Source organism: Phalangium opilio, unplaced genomic scaffold (genome assembly GCF_054372755.1).
Source record: "Phalangium opilio isolate 3A_F unplaced genomic scaffold, DU_Popi_V2 ptg000042l_1, whole genome shotgun sequence".
In the NCBI taxonomy this organism is placed as follows: domain Eukaryota; kingdom Metazoa; phylum Arthropoda; class Arachnida; order Opiliones; family Phalangiidae; genus Phalangium; species Phalangium opilio.
Genome location: NW_028324166.1, coordinates 1,515,762 through 1,536,091, shown reverse-complemented (window position 1 = coordinate 1,536,091; position 20,330 = coordinate 1,515,762). Strand labels below are relative to the sequence as shown.

Below are 20,330 nucleotides of genomic sequence, written 5' to 3'. Positions count from 1 at the left end.
CTTGGTGAGAGGGATATAACCCAAGAAGGTGACCCCTCTTGTACCTGAGGTGTTTGTTTCTCTTATATAATGAACTACAGTTTGAGTATGGACTGCTTTGCATTATGTTATTTGTCTATGGTATGAGTTACTTAAATTCATAGTAGAACTCTTATTGACGTATTTAAAGTTTATTTCACACTTGAACAAAATTTATATCTTTGGATTAAAATATTAACATAACTAAACAATGACTAAATATGTATTATGCACTTCTTTTTAAGAGAATCAGTCCCATTGCCCTGGTTCATATTTGAAAACTGTGGTATCCTATGGGGGAGAAACGTTTATTAGGATATTCAGCTTGTACCAGATCTTCGATTAACCCAACCCATTTGTTTGACAGTTGCTCGTTAAATAATCGAAAGTTCAAACCTTTCCACCCATTCTTGCTGGTAAGAATTTTTCGTCAATATAATTCTTGATAGTTTCCTGGTTGACGAAAGCAATCAGACGTCGATGATGTCTTGGTATCAAAGGCTTAAAAACTTTCCATACGGCTTTGAAAACATAATTCAAAAATATCAAATCGTTAATCACTAACATAGAAACCATACTTTATGAGTGTACGAAAAATCGGTAAACACGAATGCATTTATTTCGAAACGATTAATCGAAACAACTTTTAAATTTTAAATTTTACGAGATCGAATTATAATCGATATCAAAAATTCGAGAATCATTGAATAATCAGGAGCAATCGTTTAGAATTAATTAGAAAATTGAAATGAAAAGTATTTAAACCGATTAAATTCATACAACTCTGCAAGTTAATGAACAGTTTACCGTTATAAATCCAAGGCATGGCATAAACCAAAACGTTTTCTGTCAAATTAGTAGAATTATTTTGAAATTATCGGGATTTTATTTATTTATAAGAATCGAAAATGATTAACAATTAAACCCAAGGGTAAGAATTCAAATGTATCAAGCAAATAACTTTTTTATTACCTAACGAACTTGGGTAGTACTTTAGAAAAATTGTCATAATGAACATGGCCATTTCTAAATCCTAAGATGGAAGATGGAGTATTACGCATTAGAAATTATTCTTTGTTGATCCTGTAGATTTGTTCTGGGCGCTTTAAAGTGAATTTACTAAGCACTTACGAAATTGGAATAACAAGCTTCGTCGCAGTCAAACATAAAAGTCAGAGCTTTATTAGGAGACAGGCTTAGAGATTTTTCAACAGTAAAAATGATACCCCGTTTAAACTCGTGAACCATTCTAGATTCTCTTCTGTGAAGTTTCAAATTCAACAGAACTAATGAAAAGCGTAACTTCAGTTGTAGATCCTTGAACCAATTAACAATGGAGGAAAAATGTGAAATGGAGTAGAATTGTTGGTGGCCCATGAGCGGAATGTACCCTGCTTAGAGTACCCTGCTAAGGGTTGAGTGCTGGCCTTGTAACGCCATTTTAAAAATAGAAGCTTCCTCTCACGAATTAGCTTTGATTTTTAAGATACGGGGGGCATCGTAGACGTTTTGTACCGTACAAATCTACCAAAACGCCACTGAGGATGCTGGGAGCACTTCATGCCGTTCCATAGATGGGGTGCAGAGGTTTCGTTATAGGTATGAAGATTACCACTCCATCTCACCTCGTTCCTCCAAGAACTAATTAGGAGTAAGGAGCTCAACAACACCTTTTCCATGAACATTTCTTAATTCAATATTGGTTATTCGCTTTTATGTTCATGAAAGGCGTTACCTCCAGTGAGTTCCTTAGTCCTAGCTGATTTACTCTCTTTTAAATTAACATTTCAATTAAAATGATATATTTACTAATAGGATTTCCTTTATTATCATAATTAATTTTGGTAAGAATTCCAGCTTTTCTTAATTCAATTGGTATCGAATCTTCCGTAATACCTGAAAAATATCGCGGTTAATCGTGTCGTTTCTCACTTATGGGAGCCGTTGCATAATAGACTTATGTTTGTTTCCAGGAATACATATAGCTAATAGGAATTATTGCTCCCCCTTACCCCCCGTGTTGGTTTCTATGCGGGTGTTGTGGGCCGGGCTTAAGTACTATCCGTCACGCGTCAAAATTCTGACGTCTTTCTAACTGTGATTTCATTGGTCGGTACCAACACGAGGTCGGGTGCGCGCCAGGTTCAACGCGTAGCGACATAAACATTCGCGAGGTAAAATTCGTCATGCATAATGATTAGTCTAGCTCCACCCATAAAACCCGCCTAGATACGTTGAGAAAAGGGCTACACAAGGGATTTCTATCTATTAGCTGAATGTATTCCTGTTGTTACCTTTAACAATAAAATCTTTCCTCCATTTGAACGCCTCTTTCACCATGTTCAAAGCTTTATCAATATCACCTTGATGGTGAGCTAAGAACCTTTCACAGTACGCGTCATCTTTACGAAATAACATCAAATCCACTTCTTCGTAAAGATCTAAAATGATAGCCTCGTATGAGTTTAGAAATAACATATAATGTGGAGGACGGTATACATCGATGGACTCACGTGGTTCAACATCACAAAAGAATCTTTTTCGTAAAGTTTCAACATCTTGTTTAGTATCTTTCTTGCATTTTTGTTTATCCATAATTTCATCTCTCTCTCAGTTGAGACTTATTGTTGAAAACTATAATAGTTAATCAACTATTTCTAAAATTTATATTTAGGATTTTGTTATGGAAAAATATTTATATACTTTGTCCTAAGCCTATTTTGAAAATATTTGAAAAACCTTTTGGTATAAAGAAGTTGGTTACGAAGTTTTGTTGGCTACTATAGGAACAGAATGTTATCTGTTTTAATTTTCTTGAAACTGTTCTTATCGGAATAGTCTTATAAGAATCGTCAAATCAATCATTTCAATAAATTCAGTCATGAATCTAGTCCGATAATCGTGTTATTGAGTATTTGACAAGAACGACTTTCATATGAGTCATAGCTTTTATACCAAACTTAGGATTAAAGTAACTAATGAGCTCCTCATATGACACATCTTATAGCTTAACCGAGGGTGTAATTCCATTCCATCCGCCATTTTCTCAACTTATCTACGTGGATTTCGTGGAAAGAACTAGCCTAATCATTATGTATGACGATTATTGCCTGGCTAATAATCTATCTCGTTGCGCGTTGCAGCTTGCGTGGTAGTAAGACCTCGAGTTGCTACCAACCAATGAAGCAACATTTAGAAAGACTTCAGAATTGGCCATATGTCTAATCAGCGCCACTAGCGGATGGTCTGAAAACTACTCCCATAGAGTCTAGGTATATTTAAGCGGGTTTGCAGAATTTCCGCCAGGTGGCTCGAACGCCGCGCCATCTGACGGAAATTCTGCAAACCCGCTTAAATATACCTAGACTCTATGGGAGTAGTTTTCAGACCATCCGCTAGTGGCGCTGATTAGACATATGGCCAATTATGAGGTGTGACGGAGTACTTAAGCCCGGCCCACAATACCCGCATAGAAATTGACATGGGCGCGCAATGATTCCTGCCATACCCATAACCATCCTTGTTTCTATACTTTATAAGAAAACTACACCAACAATATGGATTACTAATGTATAAAGTTGTTGTAAATATCAGTTCAGTACTTTTGGGATTAATGAATTATTTCATCAAGTATGTAATTCGATATTTTCGGGCTATATTTTGAGAAAATGTGCCAACTCTTATTGAGTTGTTAAAGGACTAATTTCCTTAGTTTTATTATTGAAAAATGTATATATAATGTTCAATCCCCGTTTCTATTAGGTTTTTGAGACGTATCCTTTAAGTGCGTCAGTTATCTTTGCAATAACATCAAATTTGAAGTCAACGACCCAGACTTGAGCAGATATTTACGTTGTTATCGGTCAAAATAATTTTTAAGCAATTTGCGATAAGGATTTAGTTGGACAGGATCGTTGAATTATGGAATGGCGGTTTTGGGCTACTTTAGAATCGGTTTGGCTGGAAAGTTAAATATCTGGCAGCCCTGTAAAGCATCAACTCCTCGTAGATCAATATGATCATTGCTCCATGGTGGTATTGGTGTTGCCCAGGGCCGGAAATAAGAAAAAACATTTATAGGACATGTGTCCAGTGACTCAATGCCAGTGACCCCCTATTTGTCTGGAAAATTTATTGGACATTGTCCACTGGCGTGTGCACTTATGCACACTACTTATAGTGTCGCATCTTCATAGTCAAGATATCAAAACTTCGGAAAATTTATTGGTCAAATTGTCCAGTGACCCCCTTAGTTTTTGAAAAAATTATAGGACATTTTAAAATTTTATTGGACAATGTCCAGTGTCCTGTGCTTATTTCCGGCCCTGGTGTTGCCCAAATGCTCAAGATGGCGTCGAAACGAAGGTTAGGTTTAGGCATTTATAAACAATAAACACAACAACAGCGAGGTTAAAATCATATAATAACAAAACGTTACAGATATTTTGAATTAATAAATATTAACTTATTTGCATTTCATAAAAGAAAATTAAAAATCAGGTTGTTTTGCGGCTTATCTTGACGTTGAAAGTCACAAAGTTAAATAAAATAAAATGATGTCTGCATTAGGCCTTGGCAAGCCCTATTCGGTTTCCCACAACCACAACAATTCTTTTAATAAAATGTCCCACTTGCGAAGATCATTAACAAATAATCTTAAAAAACGAATGAACCCTTTGGAAAGACAATATTGCAATTACGTACATAGAATATGCTTTCAAAATCGTTTAGAAGGATACAACTATTGCATTAGACACATCCTGGAAGATAAGTTGGCTCCGTTCCGACAATGCAATTATAATCATATTCAATCCAGAAAGCGTTGTATGAACGCTGCGCCGAGAAATGACAAAAAAGACAGGTAATAACTTTACTTTAACCGTTCTTATAGCCATTTTAAACACGTTTATCATCATTCTTTTTAGTTTCTTATGCCCATTTCACGCTAAAATCACTCAACGTAATAAGGTGTTGGCCCGTAGAAGGCGGCAACCAGCGGAGATTCCCCACGTTATTATTGACGCTTTAGAAGAACACCGTAATGAAAACAACGTTAAAAAGGTTAAGAATAACAAGGATTCTTATGAGAAAGCCAGCCGACTTTTAGAAACATTCGGTAAGTTTATTTTATTTCCAGTTTTCAAGTTAACGAACCCGATAAATTAAATTAAATTTGCATCTAACGACGCCAATGCGAGTTTAACGTTACGAATTTGCAGAAAGCTGTAGCGAAAGTGAAAGCGATAGAGATTTACCAGTGGCAGAAAATGCTTGGAAAGGAGATGCGGATAGTGATGCTGAAGTTACGGATGGAGAACACGATGACCCGTTAAAGTAAGGCCTTTAATCTCAAAGCTCTTCGTTGTTTTACGGTTTAACGAATTATGTTTTGTTCTTAGGCACGCTGGTACCTACACAACGGAAGAAGTAGCCTTAATATTGAGAGACAAATTGATTCGTTTACAGTCACTTTATATTGGACAATTTAAGAGACTTCAACGTGTTCTCGGAGAAAGAAGACAGATATATTTGCAAGCATCCAAATTGGAAGGACCTGGTACTATTACTATTCATTTAATTTCATTTATTAAATTAGTTAAAATTAGTTTATTTAAATTTAATTTATGGGAATTAGTTGAAATTTTTGGAAACTTTATTGTAATTTTTTTTTTTTTTTTTTTTTTTTTGTTAAACATTTTTTTTTTGTTTAACATTTTTTTTTTGTTTAACATTATTTTTTTGTTAAACATTTTTTTTTTGTTTAACATTTTTTTTTTTGTTTAACATTTTTTTTTTGTTAAACATTTTTTTTTTTGTTTAACATTTTTTTTTGTTAAACATTTTTTTTTTTGGTTTAACATTTTTTTTTTGTTAAACATTTATTTTTTATCTTGGTTAAACATTTTTTTTTGTTAAACATTATTTTTTTGTTTAACATTTTTTTTGTTTAACATTTTTTTTTTTGTTAAACATTTTTTTTTATTTTGGTTAAACATTTTTTTTTGTTAAACATTTTTTTTTTTGTTAAACATCTTTTTTTTTGTTAAACACATTTTTTTTTGTTTAACATTTTTTTTTTGTTAAACATCTTTTTTTTTGTTAAACACATTTTTTTTTGTTTAACATTTTTTTTTTTAACATTTTTTTTTTTTTTTGTTAAACTTTTTTTTTTTGTTAAACATTTTTGTTTAATTTCTTAGATTAGTTTAAATACCTTTAATTAACTTGCAAATTAAATTAAATATTATTTTTCTAATTTTTCTAGCTTGTTTAGAAGAGAAAGCGGGGGTTCGAGATACGAAACTGAAATTAAAGGTTGAAGCTCTTCAACATTATAACAAGGCTTGCGGACAAGAAGCCTTGTTGAAACGTAAATCTCACGAACGGAGACGAGCCATGACTGACGGATTACATTCCAGACATTTAAATCAAGCCAAATGCACTTTTCAAGAAGCTGCCAAAAAGTGCGGTGAATCCGTTATTCCCTTGTCAAAATATTGTTTTAAACGTAAGTTATACCAAAAGTTCTTTATTTTTCTATTAGAGGGTAATACTTTCTTCAAAAAAAAAAAGTCTATAAGAATTACTTAACTTTAATTTAATTACTATATCTGTTAACCAAAAATTAAAAATCCGGCTTAGTCACGACATTAATTATAATTAACTTAACTCTAATAAAGTAATAATAAACAAAATTAGTAAGGAAAAGGAAAAGTTCAGGTAACATAACATTATACCTTAAAAAAACGGAATTTTTCTAAATTTAAAAGAAATTAAATATTAAAATATTATTAAAAAACAATTATTTCTTATTACAAAATAATAATAAATAATTAGTCTTAAAAGTAATCAAGGACAACCGCCATTTTTTAGTGCCGTCTGCTAAATCGAACCTCTCACCCTGGCGGGATTGGTTGAATTCTCAAAAGGCTGAGGGAGGTAAGATTGAGGTGTGGCATAGCCCACTCGATCACGCACATATGAGGTTCGATTTAGCAGACGCCACTAAACCAATGGCGGGGGAGGGGGCCGCGGTAGTCACTTGTTATTTTTAATAATCAAGGACTATTGCGCCAAACGCCATTTGTTTAGTGGCGTCTGCTAGCCCGAACCATTTACCCAGGCGGGATTGGTTGAATTCTCATAGGCTGAGAGAGGTAAAGGTTGGGCATAGCACACTCGATCACGCACATATGAGGTTCGATTTAGCAGACACCACTAAACCAATGGTGCAGTAGTTCATGATTATTTTGAAGACTAATTAAATGTACTAATTATTTTATAATAAGAGATCATTTATTGTTTTTAAATATATCTTGAAAATAGCCATTCTTTTAAGATACAATATTATGTTACCCGAACGTTTCTTTTAATAACTTATTCTGTAAACCAAAAATCACAGATGTGGCTTTGTCACGACATTAATCATGATTAACTCTAATAATAAGCAAAATTTCATTTAAATCGGCCTGATAGTTAACGAGAAAATCGCGTAAATACGGAGCCTCCGATAAATATCAAATAATTTATAAATTTTTATCATAGATATTTTAAATGATTCCCATCAAGTTCTTTTCACCCCTTGTCAACCGAAAGAATGTTTAAAACCAGTTGTCCCCTATTTGGATAAAATGGCGTGCCTAGTTCATTCATCTCACGATGGATTGGTTCCCGAGAAGGTTAGGAACTTAGGATATTTCTCTTTAAATTGTTGTCTGAAAGTTTTCTGTTTCTGGTTGGCAACCCTGTTTAATTTAATTATAGAACGCCCTTGGAAACGTGAACTCGACTAGCTTAGATATTAATCACGAACCGGAGTTATTTCAAAGTATGGATGATATTGCCGCACTTGGATTAGACGTAGTTCAACCTGGATCTCTTTTTGGATTAAATCAAGTAAATACGGCTTTCTTAATTAATCACTAATTATTTAAACTAAACTCTTTAAATATTTAGTATGGTGATCTAGGAGAATCTATTGACTCCAATTTGTGTTGATTTTTTTATAAGCTTTCAACATATATTGTGACATTTTTTTTGTAAAATTTTTATTAATAAAATAATTGTATTGTACATGTATTGTTAATTTATTTTCTCTTATGAAATTATTTTGTCGCAAAATATATATTTAAAGGCGGCGGTGGGGGTGGAAAACTTAAGTTTGGTATGACTACGGAGGGCTGGAAATAAGCACAGGAAACAGGACATTGTCCAATAAAAGTTTAAAATGTCCCATAATAATTTTAAAAGGTAAGGGGGTCACTGGACAAAATACTGTTTTTGCACACTCCAGTGTTCAATGTCCTATAAATTGTTCTGTCATGCAAAGGAGGGGTCACTGGACGCATTTCCTATAAAAAAATATTTCTTATTTCTGGCCCTGCGTCTACGTAGGTTCCATCAGTCGGGGAAATAAGGATATTTTTTAAACTAGTCCTTGGGACCAGTGACCTCTCTAGTGTCCTAAATAATAAACTGGGCTCCGAAGTGGTCCCAGCCTTTGTTCATTTGCAATTAATAAACTGGTTCCGAGGACCAGTAACCCCCACTTTTTGAATTAAAAAACTAGTCCAAGCAATTAATAAACTGGTTTTGGACCAGAGGAAGTGTGCTATTTCCCAGACTGCTGCTAGCGTCATTAATAGCTGCAAATTTATAGGAAAAATATTGGAGACACGTTCAAGGACTAGTTTTAAGCTTAGTCATTAGTCCCAACTCCAAGAACTAGTTTAAAAAATTTCTTATTTCCTAGTCTGATATCAAAAACAAACAGTAAATTGAAAAAATTAAGGGAAAAAAGCAGCTGGCGCGTCATCGAGTTGGCTATGACCGAAGTTATGGCGCTTTTTTTTCTCGATTTTTCCAAATCCAATCTTGGTGAGAACTGAACTGAGAAGGTAAATGTAGTGGTCTGTGGCGTTTTTCAGCGTGTGTAATATTTGAAATTTATTTTTGTTGTTGTCGCGTTGAATCTTATCAAAAAGTAACTATAAATTACAACAAAATGGTTTAATTAATTACCAATTATTATGGTTCAAATTCCGTGCAAAATTATTGTATGAACTACAAGTTGAACGTGTTTAAAAATGATTCAAAGTTAAGCCTTGGTTCAATACCGGCAGAAACCCAGAAAGTTAATGTAAAAAAACTTAATTTTAACGTATTTACAATTACAAATTAATGACAATTGAGATTGAATACGGAAAAAAGGGTGTCCAAAACTATAATGTAAGTTAATTTCTTTATTTTTAAGTATTTTATATGACAAAAATTGCGTTTGGAACTTTACAATAGCATGTCATAAGGATAACTCCGTTACTCGTTACATCGCCATTCATTGGCAGTTAAGATTAAGAGAGAGGGTGTTAAATTAAATTAAATTAACTTCGGGGGCAACACTCTTTTAAAGAGTGCAAAAGGTCTTAAAGTGGATCACGTAACAATGGCGGCTATGGTGCCGTCGGCACTTAGCCAGGACCCAGTTGTTCAAATGAACACGTATCGTTCCTACGTTTCCATGCTGGTCGATACTGTCGCAAGTACGTTTTGCAAACAAGATATAAACGGTTAATGGGATGTTAAAAATAAATTAAACTATCTACAGAGGATGAGAACAAACTTAAAGCGGCTCAGGAGCTTAGCGAGGATTTGGAGGTTGTTCGTTAATTAAAATCATTTAGACTTAGGGGGATTAGTTAGGTTAACGTGTTGGGGGTTATTTCAGACTATCGTTACATCTCCTCAATACCCGTCATTTTTGGATCATGCCATGAAAATATTTCTCAGAATTCTTCAAGAAGGTGAACCTCATTTCATAGCTGAACATAACATACAGGTAAGAACATTTTGAACATCGTATTTAATCAAAATTGAACGTGTTTTCATTTTTAAAGCAACTTCGGAAGTTAATTCTAGAAATAATTCATCGCATTCCGACAAATGAACATTTACGACCACATGTTAAACAAATCCTCAGTCTCATGTTTCATCTCTTGAAAGTACATAAGTTAATTAATAATATTTAAATTAACTTAATTAAAATTAATCTTAATTAACGGAAAATAGGTTGAAAATGAAGAAAATGTTCTAGTCTGTTTACGAATCATTATTGAGTTACATAAACAATACCGGCCTCAATTTAACGCGGAGGTAAGTTTCCTAATTAACGTGTTTTAATTAAGATTAGATTAATTAAAGTATTAAAATGATGATAAGACAAAGATTTTAAGAGTTCCCGATTTGATATCAGGTTGAGCTCTGTGAAAATTTAGCTGATAAGATCTGATTAATTAATTTATTATATTGTTTCGTTTTCCTTTGGATTTTAATTTAATTTGGGTTTAATTAAGGTTTAATTGGGTTTTTTCAGATTCAGCATTTCCTTCAGTTTGTTAAGAATATTTATCAAGAGTTACCGAATCATTTGAATAAAATATTTGAGACGAAACAGCCAATCAAAGTGAAGGATATCGCCGATATTAATATGGAGGAAGTCTTACAAAATTTGTTTACTGTCACTAATTTCCAGACGGAGAAAAAAGCGCCAGATGGATCGGTAAGTCTTTAATGTGGTTTGTTTCTGTTAAACGTGTTGTCTGAAAACGTAGGGGGCTTGGCGCGTTTTCCAAAAACGTCTAGGAGTAAGCGCGTTTTCCAAAAACGTCTAGGAGTAAGCGCGTTTTCCAAAAACGTCTAGGAGTTCGCGCGTTTTCCAAAAAACGTCTAGGAGTTCGCGCGTTTTCCAAAAACGCCGGGGACTCGGCGCCTTTTCCAAAAACGCCGGGGACTCGGCGCCTTTTCCAAAAACGTCCGGGACTCGGCGCCTTTTCCAAAAACGTCCGGGACTCGGCGCCTTTTCCAAAAACGTCCGGGACTCGGCGCCTTTTCCAAAAACGTCGGGTACTCGGCGCCTTTTCCAAAAACGTCCGGGACTCGGCGCCTTTTCCAAAAACGTCCGGGATTCGGCGCCTTTTCTAAAAACGTCCGGGATTCGGCGCCTTTTCTAAAAACGTCCGGGATTCGGCGCCTTTTCTAAAAACGTCCGGGATTCGGCGCCTTTTCTAAAAATGTCCGGGATTCGGCGCCTTTTCTAAAAATGTCCGGGATTCGGTGCCTTTTCTAAAAACGTCCGGGATTCGGCGCCTTTTCTAAAAACGTCCGGGATTCGGCGCCTTTTCCAAAAACGTCTGGGATTTATCTAAAATGACGAACATTTGCCAAATACCTTCCAAAACATCAGGGATTTACAAATGGGACTATTTCTATTTCCAGTACAATCTGATTCCGAAAGCGGTTTACTCTCTGAAAGTGTTAGCGGAACTTCCAATTATCGTTGTACTAATGTACCAACTGTACAAACAAAGCGTCCACCAAGACGTGGCTGAATTCATCCCCCTGATCATGAACACGATCACGTTACACCCGGCCCAACAGAATAGCCCTACTTTTAACAAGGAAGTCTTTGTGGATTTTATGGCCGCCCAAATCAAAACCCTTTCGTTTTTGGCCTACATTGTTCGCATTTATACGGACATTGTCAATAATCATTCGGCGCAGTTGACGAAAGGCATGCTGGGACTTTTAATTATGTGTCCCCAAGAGGTGGCGCACCTCAGGAAGGAATTGTTAGTGGCTGCCAGACATATATTAGCAACTGATCTCAGAAATAGTAAGTTGCTCTTTGCTTTTTTTGGTTTTTGTTTGCGGACTTAAGAGGAGGTTATCACCTAGTGGGGGATATGGATAGGGTCTATAGTGTCACGTGACATTGCTCAATCACTACTCTGGGGGACAAAACCTGGAAATATATGGGGGAACAAACCTGGAAAACTCGGGGGAATATATACGGGACAAAATCTTGGAAACTCGGGGAATAGGTGGAGAACAAACCTGGAAAACTCGGGGGATTAGGTGGGGAAAAAACCTGGAAAAATTCGAGGGAATAGGTGGGGAACAAACCTGGGAAAACTCGGGGGAATAGGTGGGGAACAAACCTGGAAAACTCGGGGGAATAGGTGGGGAACAAACCTGGAAAACAAACCTGGAAAACTCTGGGGAATAGGTGGGGAACAAACCTGGAAAACAAACCTGGAAAACTCGGGGGAATAGGTGGGGAACAAACCTGGAAAACTCGGGGAATATGTGGGGAACAAACCTCGAAAACTGGGGGGATTAGGTGGGGAACAAACCTGGAAGACTCGGGGGATTAGGTGGGGAACAAACCTGGAAGACTCGGGGGAATATATGGTGAACAAACCTGGAAGACTCGGGGGAATATGTGGGGAACAAACCTGGAAAACTCGGGGGAAATATATGGGGAGCAAACCTGGAAAACTCGGGGAAAATATATGGGGAACAAACCTGGAAAACTTGGGGAAATATATGGGGAACAAACCTGGAAAACTTGGGAAATATATGGGGAAAAACCTGAAAAACTCGGGGGAATATATGGGGAGCAAACCTGGAAAACTCGGGGAATATATGGGGAACAAACCTGGAAAACTCGTGGGAATTATACGGCACAAAACCTGGAAAACTCAAGGAAATAGTTCCCAAAAGTTGTATGAAACCATAAGATGAAACCTATAACTTAGGCCTAATATCGTCAACATTTTGTAGCCCATTTCACCGGCCATTTTGAAATGACCAAACCCTGTACCAAATTCACTTCTGGGTGATAAACTCCCCGTTTACATAATTACTTAAATAATTTCCAACTAATTCCGAGCGGGGGCTTTTTTTTCATTTACTTATAGAATTTGTTTCGTGTATTGATAAACTTTTTGACGAGAATATCCTTATTGGCTCGGGCTGGACAGCATACGAGTCTCTGAGACCGCTAGCTTATAGTACCCTAGCGGATCTAGTACATCATGTGAGGCAGTCACTTTGCCTTAAGGTTTGGACCCCTCCCCACATTATAATTGAAGCCGAAGTGTTTAATTGTTTTAATTATTACATATCGAACTTAATAACTTGGTGTTGTAGGATTTGGCATCGGCTTCAACGGTATTCTCTAAGAATGTACACGATGAGTCTCTTCCAACTTCCATTCAAACTATGTCTTGTAAATTACTTTTAAATTTGGTTGAGTGCATACGTACGCGCTCCGAGCAGGATAAAGGAAATGTAAGTTGGTTTAATTCGGTAAGGGCTAATCACTTTGAGGAGAATTGTAAGCGGGTACGTCGAGGAGTATACGTGTTTTGCCAAGAAGAGATAATGGTTTTCTTCGGTTGTGTTTTTACATGAAGAAATTTCGTCTGCATTGTTTTTCTATGGAGAAATTTCATCTGTTGTGTTTTTTCATGAAGAAATTTCAGCTGTTGTGTTCTTACATGAAGAAATTTCATCTGTTGTGTTTTTACATGAAGAAATTTCATCTGTTGTGTTTTTACATGAAGAAATTTCATCTGTTGTGTTTTTACATGAAGAAATTTCATCTGTTGTGTTTTTACATGAAGAAATTTCATCTGTTGTGTTTTTACATGAAGAAATTTCATCTGTTGTGTTTTTACATGAAGAAATTTCATCTGTTGTGTTTTTACATGAAGAAATTTCATCTGTTGTGTTTTTACATGAAGAAATTTCATCTGTTGTGTTTTTACACAAAGAAATTTCATCTGTTGTGTTTTTACACGAAGAAATTTCATCTGTTGTGGTTTTCCACGGAGAAATTTCATCTGTTGTGTTTTTCCACGGAGAAATTTCATCTGTTGTGTTTTTCCACGAAGATATTTCGTATGTTGGGTTTTCTATGGAGATATTTCATCTGTTGCGTTTTTCCATGAAGATATTTCGTCTGCATTGTTTTTCTATGAAGAAATTTCATCTGTTGTGTTTTTACATGAAGATATTTCGTATGTTGGGTTTTTCCGCGAACAGGTGTCATCCTTAGTGTTTTTCATGTAGAAATTTCGTCTGTTGTGTTTTCTACGAAGAATTATTTCGTCTGTTGTGTTTTCTACGAAGAATTATTTCGTCTGTTGTGTTTTTCCACGAAGATATTTCGCCTGTATTCTTTTTCCACGAAGATATTTCGCCTGTATTCTTTTTCCATGAAGATATTTCGCCTGTATTCTTTTTCCATGAAGATATTTCGTCTGTTGTGTTTTTCTGTGAAGCAATTTTGTTTGTTGTCACTTGTGTTTTCCTCGAACAGGTTTAGGCTTACTGTTTTTCCGCGAACACGTTTAGGCTTACGGTTTTTACGCAATAATGTTTAGGCGTGCTTTTTCGCGAACAGGTTTAGGCTTACGTTTTTTCCGCGAACAGGTTTCGTCTCAAGTGTTTTTCCGCGAACAGGTTTCGTCTCAAGTGTTTTTCCGCGAGCAGGTTTAGGCTTACGTTTTTTTTTCGCGAACAGGCTTAGACATACGTTTTCTCCGCGAACAGGTTTAGACTTTCGTTTTTTTTCGCGAACAGGCTTAGACATACGTTTTCTCCGCGAACAGGTTTAGGCTTTCGTTTTTTTTTCGCGAACAGGCTTAGACATACGTTTTCTCCGCGAACAGGTTTAGGCTTACGTTTTTTTTTCGCGAACAGGTTTAGGCTTACGGTTTTTTTTTCGCGAACAGGCTTAGGCATACGTTTTCTCCGCGAACAGGTTTAGGCTTACGTTTTTTTTTTCGCGAACAGGTTTCGCTTGTAGTGGTTTTTTTTTTCACAAAGAAATTCATCTGTAATGTATTTTGTTGACGAAAATTTGGTTTTCCATCAAAAAAATTCATCTGTGTTGTGTTACAGCGATGAAAATTTAGTTATCCACAAAGAATAAAATTTTACTTTTCTATCAATAAATTTATCTGCGATGTGTTATAATGAAGACAATTTTGCTTTTCACAAAGACGTTTTCCCATAATGTAGTGTGTTTCGAACAAATTCATCTGCATTGTGCTTCAGTGATGAAAATTTTACTTTCCACGGTGAAATTCATCTGTATTGTGTTTCAGTTACGAAAATTCACTGAAAGAAACGATGAACTCCAAAAAGTGGTTAGCCCTTGTGTTTTAACAAATGGTTAAAACCTTTTAACACTTTTTAACAGGGGAGAGATTTATTAATGAGAATGCTTGAAGTTTTTGTCCTCAAGTTCAAAACCATCGCAAAATTACAACTTCCAATCTTAATTTCCAAATTGTAAGCGATACCCGAGCTCTTCCGTATTTCCAAAACATCCCCGTATAAAAACATAATTGCATTCATAGCCGGCTAGCTCAAACCAATCAAAACGGTCCCACCATTATCGCAGTAGCTCCCCAACCATTAGGAACGGCTCAAGCTCCTCCTACTCCAACAACGGTAGCCTCTAACGCAATTATGCAACCGGGGACACCCATCGCTAGCATGGGTGACCCCAAAATGGAGGATAATAAAAATCAGCCGTTTCCGTTGGGGAGTTTATTAGAGGCCAAGGAAGAAAAGGTATTTGTGCAGTTTGGACTTCAGGGGATCTTAATGGCATTTGTTTTTAAATGAGTTTGAATTGAATTGAATTGCGTGGTAGCCCAAGTTTGGATTTCCAGCTTCTCAAGCGTCTAACTACACAGTCCCCGATTGCCGAAGTTTGGTTAAGACTCTGGTATGCGGAGTTAAAACTATAACCTGGGGAATCGCATCGTGTAAAGTTCCAGGGGGTAAGTTAACTACTTCCTCCGCTCCTTACTTCTAAAGATCATGCTAATTACTTTGGGTTACTTGACAATCGGGGCGCGGAGTAATTAAGGCAAGTATACTGACCACAAGTGTATGGTTTTGTTAATATTATCAGCGGATGTTCCTGTAATGCAAAACAAGCAGTTTCAACCGAAAGAAACTCTAGTTTTCATTCGATTAGTAAAGTACGCTTTGGAAGCTTTGGATATTTACACTTTAACGTCACCCGTTCCTGGTCAACCCCCTGGTAGAGCCCCCGCGTAAGTACTGAGCTTCATACGTTTTCCAAGGAGCCCACTCGACCGTACAATCCTATATTTTTGACTAATTAACCAAGTCAAGCTTTAGTAATTTTATATCTATAAGTCCTATGAGGAATTGAATTATTTTCTCTTTTGGGCTGTGCTCCTTGGTTTTGCCCAATTAAGAATTATTTTACGTGATAATCTCACTCGCGTTAGGGTACAAATTGTCAGGTCCAAAGAGGAAAAAGAAGTCTTGGAACATTTTGCTGGAGTCGTAAGTCCTATTATTTTTATAAATTTTAATTTGGAATTAGGTTGCAATAAAGATTCTTGGGGTTTCATGGCAATACGTTGCAATTTCTGCAACTCGTTAAATTATAATCGTCTTTATTTCAGTTTACAATGATGAATCCCTTGACTTTCAAAGAAGTCTTTTCCACAACAATACATGTAAGATTTTTACTTTTGCGTTAATTAGAGCTGGAAAAGTAACAGTTTGACCCCTCTTGGGTGGCTGGTTGCCTTCATCACCCCTTTCTTTCGCGTGCGGAATTCGGAAATGTTTTAACTTCCTCCCGTTAATACTATCATACTAATTCACTTCCGATATCATTTTAAAACTTATTTCCGTCGTGACATTTTCATTTAAAGTTTTCGTTGCTATCTCATAAACTTCTTCCTATCATTTTTCTTTCAGCATGTAGTTGATAGAATCTACAAAAACAATGCGTTACAAGTAAGTTACGCTTATAATTAAAGCAGTATTAATTATAACGGTAATTTACTGTCCTTAGATCGTTGCTAATTCATTTTTGGCCAATCCGCAAACGTCGCCAATTTTTGCGACGATTTTAGTTGAGTTTCTTCTAGAAAGAATGGAAGAAATGGGATGTAAGGAAACATGTTTATTTAAAGCTCGCGATTTGAGCAATGAGAGCTCGCTATTTGAGCAATGAGAGCTCGCCTATTTGAGCAATGAGAGCTCGCCTATTTGAGCAATGAGAGCTCGCCTATTTGAGCAATGAGAGCTCGCCTATTTGAGCAATGAGAGCTCGCCTATTTGAGCAATGAGAGCTCGCTATTTGAGCAATGACAGCTAGATATTTGAGCAATGAGAGCTCGCTATTTGAGCAATGAGAGCTCGCTATTTGAGCAATGACAGCTAGATATTTGAGCAATGAGAGCTCGCTATTTGAGCAATGAGAGCTCGCTATTTGAGCAATGAGAGCTCGCTATTTGAGCAATGAGAGCTCGCTATTTGAGCAATGAGAGCTCGCTATTTGAGCAATGAGAGCTCGCTATTTGAGCAATGAGAGCTCGCTATTTGAGCAATGAGAGCTCGCTATTTGAGCAATGAGAGCTCGCTATTTGAGCAATGAGAGCTCGCTATTTGAGCAATGAGAGCTCGTTATTTGAGCAATGAGAGCTCGCTATTTGAGCAATGAGAGCTCGCTATTTGAGCAATGAGAGCTCGCTATTTGAGCAATGAGAGCTCGCTATTTGAGCAATGAAAGCTCGCTATTTGAGCAATGAAAGCTCGCTATTTGAGCAATGAAAGCTCGCTATTTGAGCAATGAAAGCTCGCTATTTGAGCAATGAAAGCTCGCTATTTGAGCAATGAAAGCTCGCTATTTGCTCATAGGAAGCTCGCGATTTGCAAAATGAAACCTCTCTCGCTATAATTAGGGTTTGTTTAAGATTTCAATTAAAATCTCAATATTTATTTCCTTAAATTACAGCGAGTATGGAATGTTCGAACCTTTATTTGAAATTATTTAAACTCGTTTTTGGTTCTGTATCGTTATTTGCTCAAGAAAATGAGTTAATGTTAAAGGTAAGGTGTTTTTTAACGTTTTTAAGTTTGCTATGGTTTGCCGTTCGTTAATACGCGGGTATTTAAGTATCTTTTATGTTTGAAGCCGCATTTACACCAAATCGTCAATCGTTCGATGGAATTGGCGTTAAGCGCCAAAGAACCCTATAATTACTTCCTTTTATTGAGGGCTTTGTTCCGTTCCATCGGAGGCGGAAGTCACGATCTCCTGTATCAGGAGTTTTTACCCCTACTTCCTAATCTACTTCAAGGTTTGTACTTTCAATAAGGTTTCTAGGTCAAAGAGCAAACCAGAAGTCACATAGTAAAATAAAAAATATTGGCGACGGTGGATAAATCAGGTGCAGGTAATTTAGTTTATGAGCTGTAGACGTCAGGCAAGTGTTTTTAGTTTCCAAGGGTTATTTTTATCGTTCCAGTCAGGGAAATGTTTTTAGTTCCCAAGGGTTATTTTTATCGTTCCAGTCAGGGAAATGTTTTTAGTTCCCAAGGGTTATTTTTATCGTTCCAGTCAGGGAAATGTTTTTAGTTCCCAAGGGTTATTTTTTATCGTTCCATATGGTCAAGGGAAAGTTTGGTTGATTTTGAGGTGATTTTATAGGGTCAAGGGTAATTTGGGAGATTTTGAGATGATGACATTAGGTCAACTGAAAGTCCGTTTTATTTTGAGATGGCTCCATAAGGTCAAGGGAAAGTCTGATGGATTTTGAGATGGCTTCATAAGGTCAAGGGAAAGTCTGATGGATTTTAAGATGGCTCCATAAGGTCAAGGGAAAGTCTGATGGATTTTGAGATGGCTCCATAAGGTCAAGGGAAAGTCTGATGGATTTTGAGATGGCTCCATAAGGTCAAGGGAAAGTCCGGTGGATTTTGAGATGATTTCATAAGGCCAAGGGAAAGTCCATTTGCTTTTGAGATGATTCCATAAGGTCAATTGAAAGTCTTGTGGATTTTGAGATGATTATAAGGTCAACTGAAATTCCGGTTGATTTTGAGATGGCGCTATAAGGTCAAGGGAATGTCCGGTAAATTTTGAGATGGCTCTATAAGGTCAAGGGAATGTCCGGTAAATTTTGAGATGGCTCTATAAGGTCAAGGGAATGTCCGGTAAATTTTGAGATGGCTCTATAAGGTCAAGGGAATGTCCGGTAAATTTTGAGATGGCTCTATAAGGTCAATTGAAACTCCGATTGTTTTTGAGATGAATTCAGGGGGTTTTCGGGTGATTCTTTAAGGTCAATGGAAAGTCCAGTTTGATTTTGAGATGGTTCTACAAGTCCATCCGAAATTACGTAGTTAATTAATTTGAAAATTTCCCTGTTAAATCAAAATCATGGTTTTTGAACGTATAGCTAGCTGTAGCTGGGCGACAACGCGGGACAGTTGGTAAGTTGACCAAATGAAGTTGTAGTGTAGATAGATTCGGAAACTGGAAACCAAGTTACTTCAAATTTGTAACGCGACATGATATTGAGAGAAACAATCAAAAGTCCAATTTCTCAGTCAACCAATAGGATAGTTTAAGCTTAACTTAAGTGGGTGGAGCTTGTTATCGTACTTTGTCCAAAAACTTCTGTTGTTCTTGAATCTTGGTCCAAAATTATTCTTCATTTTGGTGGTTACGATTAAATTTCTACATTTGATTGAATTAGGATTGAATAGTTTGCAAAGCGGTCTTCATAAACAGCATATGAAGGATTTGTTTGTGGAATTATGTTTGACGGTTCCAGTTCGACTCAGTTCTCTTTTGCCCTATTTACCCATGTTAATGGACCCTCTGGTTTCCGCTCTCAATGGGTCCCAGACACTAGTTAGTCAAGTAAGCGATTTTAAAACCAATTTGGCGTGAAAATGTTTCGTTAAAAGCGAGAAAATTATAATCTGATTTGTACGGATTGGTTTTGGTCGGTAGGGTCTAAGAACTCTAGAACTTTGCGTTGATAATCTGCAACCCGATTTCCTATACGACCACATTCAACCAGTCCGGGCGGAACTAATGCAAGCTCTTTGGCGAACTCTACGCAATCCCGCGGACAATATAGCCCAAGTTGCCTTTAGGGTCTTAGGCAAATTTGGTGGGGGTAATCGCAAGATGATGGTGGAACCGCAGAAATTGGAGTATAATGATAGAGATACGGTTGGACCTTGTATTACCGTTTATTTTCAAGAACATAAGATTCCCGTTGCGCTCCCAGCAGAAAAGGTAAGCAATTTTAACTTAATTAAATTTTAGTAGAATTTAAGCAATATCGTGCACCGGTGTATTGCGGGTCGGGGTTTTACAGGGGTACATAGAAAATACGTTATTGGTTTTACCCCTGGAGGTTCGGCATTTCGAAGATTTTTAAAATTTAATTTGAAATCTTATAATTCTGAAGTTTAAGGTTAAATTTCTTTACTTAATTCAGTACATGGTGTCCCTCCGCTAATACTTAAGTTGATTTCGGGAAATTGAACGGGATCTAGGGTACTACTTTCGTTAAGCCTTGGTTTTAATGTTTTTGTATTGAGATATATCGCGTCTTTTATCAGTATATGTTGAACGTAATTTGGGACTGAATTTAAGCCTAAAAGTTGTT

The 20,330-nt window shown here is 36.5% G+C and overlaps 3 protein-coding genes across 5 annotated transcripts in view; 2 read left to right on the top strand and 1 right to left on the bottom strand.

The window, feature by feature from the left end:
- Positions 1-151: 151 nt before the first annotated feature.
- LOC149678162 (motile sperm domain-containing protein 2-like) lies at positions 152-2,862 on the bottom strand. Its single transcript, XM_089836174.1, has 8 exons — positions 2,532-2,862; positions 2,313-2,459; positions 1,828-1,914; positions 1,150-1,304; positions 991-1,051; positions 826-864; positions 415-539; positions 152-309 (listed from the first exon to the last, which is right to left on the bottom strand). The coding sequence occupies exons 1-8, from the start codon at positions 2,611-2,613 to the stop codon at positions 268-270; spliced, it is 738 nt and encodes a 245-aa protein (XP_089692300.1). The 5' UTR covers positions 2,614-2,862; the 3' UTR covers positions 152-267.
- Positions 2,863-4,349: 1,487 nt separating this feature from the next.
- On the top strand, positions 4,350-8,091 carry dgt1 (KAT8 regulatory NSL complex subunit dim gamma-tubulin 1). Its single transcript, XM_089836168.1, has 8 exons — positions 4,350-4,879; positions 4,944-5,134; positions 5,238-5,352; positions 5,418-5,575; positions 6,284-6,526; positions 7,564-7,697; positions 7,783-7,914; positions 7,975-8,091. Exons 1-8 carry the CDS (start codon positions 4,572-4,574, stop codon positions 8,014-8,016), a joined length of 1,323 nt encoding a protein of 440 aa, XP_089692294.1. The 5' UTR covers positions 4,350-4,571; the 3' UTR covers positions 8,017-8,091.
- Positions 8,092-8,898: 807 nt separating this feature from the next.
- Nipped-A (Transcription-associated protein Nipped-A) overlaps positions 8,899-20,330 on the top strand; it is a 40,560-nt gene continuing 29,128 nt past the window's right edge. Inside the window, exons 1-22 of one of the 3 annotated variants that reach the window (XM_089836164.1) lie at positions 8,899-9,246; positions 9,313-9,557; positions 9,623-9,672; positions 9,743-9,853; positions 9,912-10,016; positions 10,084-10,167; positions 10,388-10,573; positions 11,290-11,686; positions 12,774-12,916; positions 13,006-13,146; positions 15,065-15,156; positions 15,225-15,441; positions 15,524-15,653; positions 15,788-15,932; positions 16,149-16,191; positions 16,314-16,367; positions 16,615-16,653; positions 16,712-16,808; positions 17,657-17,751; positions 17,819-18,002; positions 19,404-19,570; positions 19,664-19,954. In XM_089836164.1, coding sequence (XP_089692290.1) covers positions 9,461-9,557; positions 9,623-9,672; positions 9,743-9,853; positions 9,912-10,016; positions 10,084-10,167; positions 10,388-10,573; positions 11,290-11,686; positions 12,774-12,916; positions 13,006-13,146; positions 15,065-15,156; positions 15,225-15,441; positions 15,524-15,653; positions 15,788-15,932; positions 16,149-16,191; positions 16,314-16,367; positions 16,615-16,653; positions 16,712-16,808; positions 17,657-17,751; positions 17,819-18,002; positions 19,404-19,570; positions 19,664-19,954 — 2,868 coding nt within the window. In that variant the 5' untranslated portion in view covers positions 8,899-9,246; positions 9,313-9,460. Of the gene's footprint in view, positions 9,247-9,312; positions 9,558-9,622; positions 9,673-9,742; positions 9,854-9,911; positions 10,017-10,083; positions 10,168-10,387; positions 10,574-11,289; positions 11,687-12,773; positions 12,917-13,005; positions 13,147-15,064; positions 15,157-15,224; positions 15,442-15,523; positions 15,654-15,787; positions 15,933-16,133; positions 16,192-16,313; positions 16,368-16,614; positions 16,654-16,711; positions 16,809-17,656; positions 17,752-17,818; positions 18,003-19,403; positions 19,571-19,663; positions 19,955-20,330 lie in introns of all 3 variants that reach the window. The other 2 variants (XM_089836165.1, XM_089836163.1) reach the window with 2 other exon arrangements.

Coding starts and splice junctions, on each gene's coding strand:
- LOC149678162 (XM_089836174.1), bottom strand. CDS start 2,613: ATGGATAAACAAAAATGCAAGAAAGATACTAAACAAGATGTTGAAACT. Junction 1,052..1,149: donor AAGCTTGTTATTCCAATTTC/GTAAGTGCTTAG, acceptor CTTCCATCTTAG/GATTTAGAAATGGCCATGTT. Junction 865..990: donor GTACTACCCAAGTTCGTTAG/GTAATAAAAAAG, acceptor CTAATTTGACAG/AAAACGTTTTGGTTTATGCC.
- dgt1 (XM_089836168.1), top strand. CDS start 4,572: ATGATGTCTGCATTAGGCCTTGGCAAGCCCTATTCGGTTTCCCACAAC. Junction 4,880..4,943: donor AGAAATGACAAAAAAGACAG/GTAATAACTTTA, acceptor CATTCTTTTTAG/TTTCTTATGCCCATTTCACG. Junction 6,527..7,563: donor GTCAAAATATTGTTTTAAAC/GTAAGTTATACC, acceptor TTTTTATCATAG/ATATTTTAAATGATTCCCAT.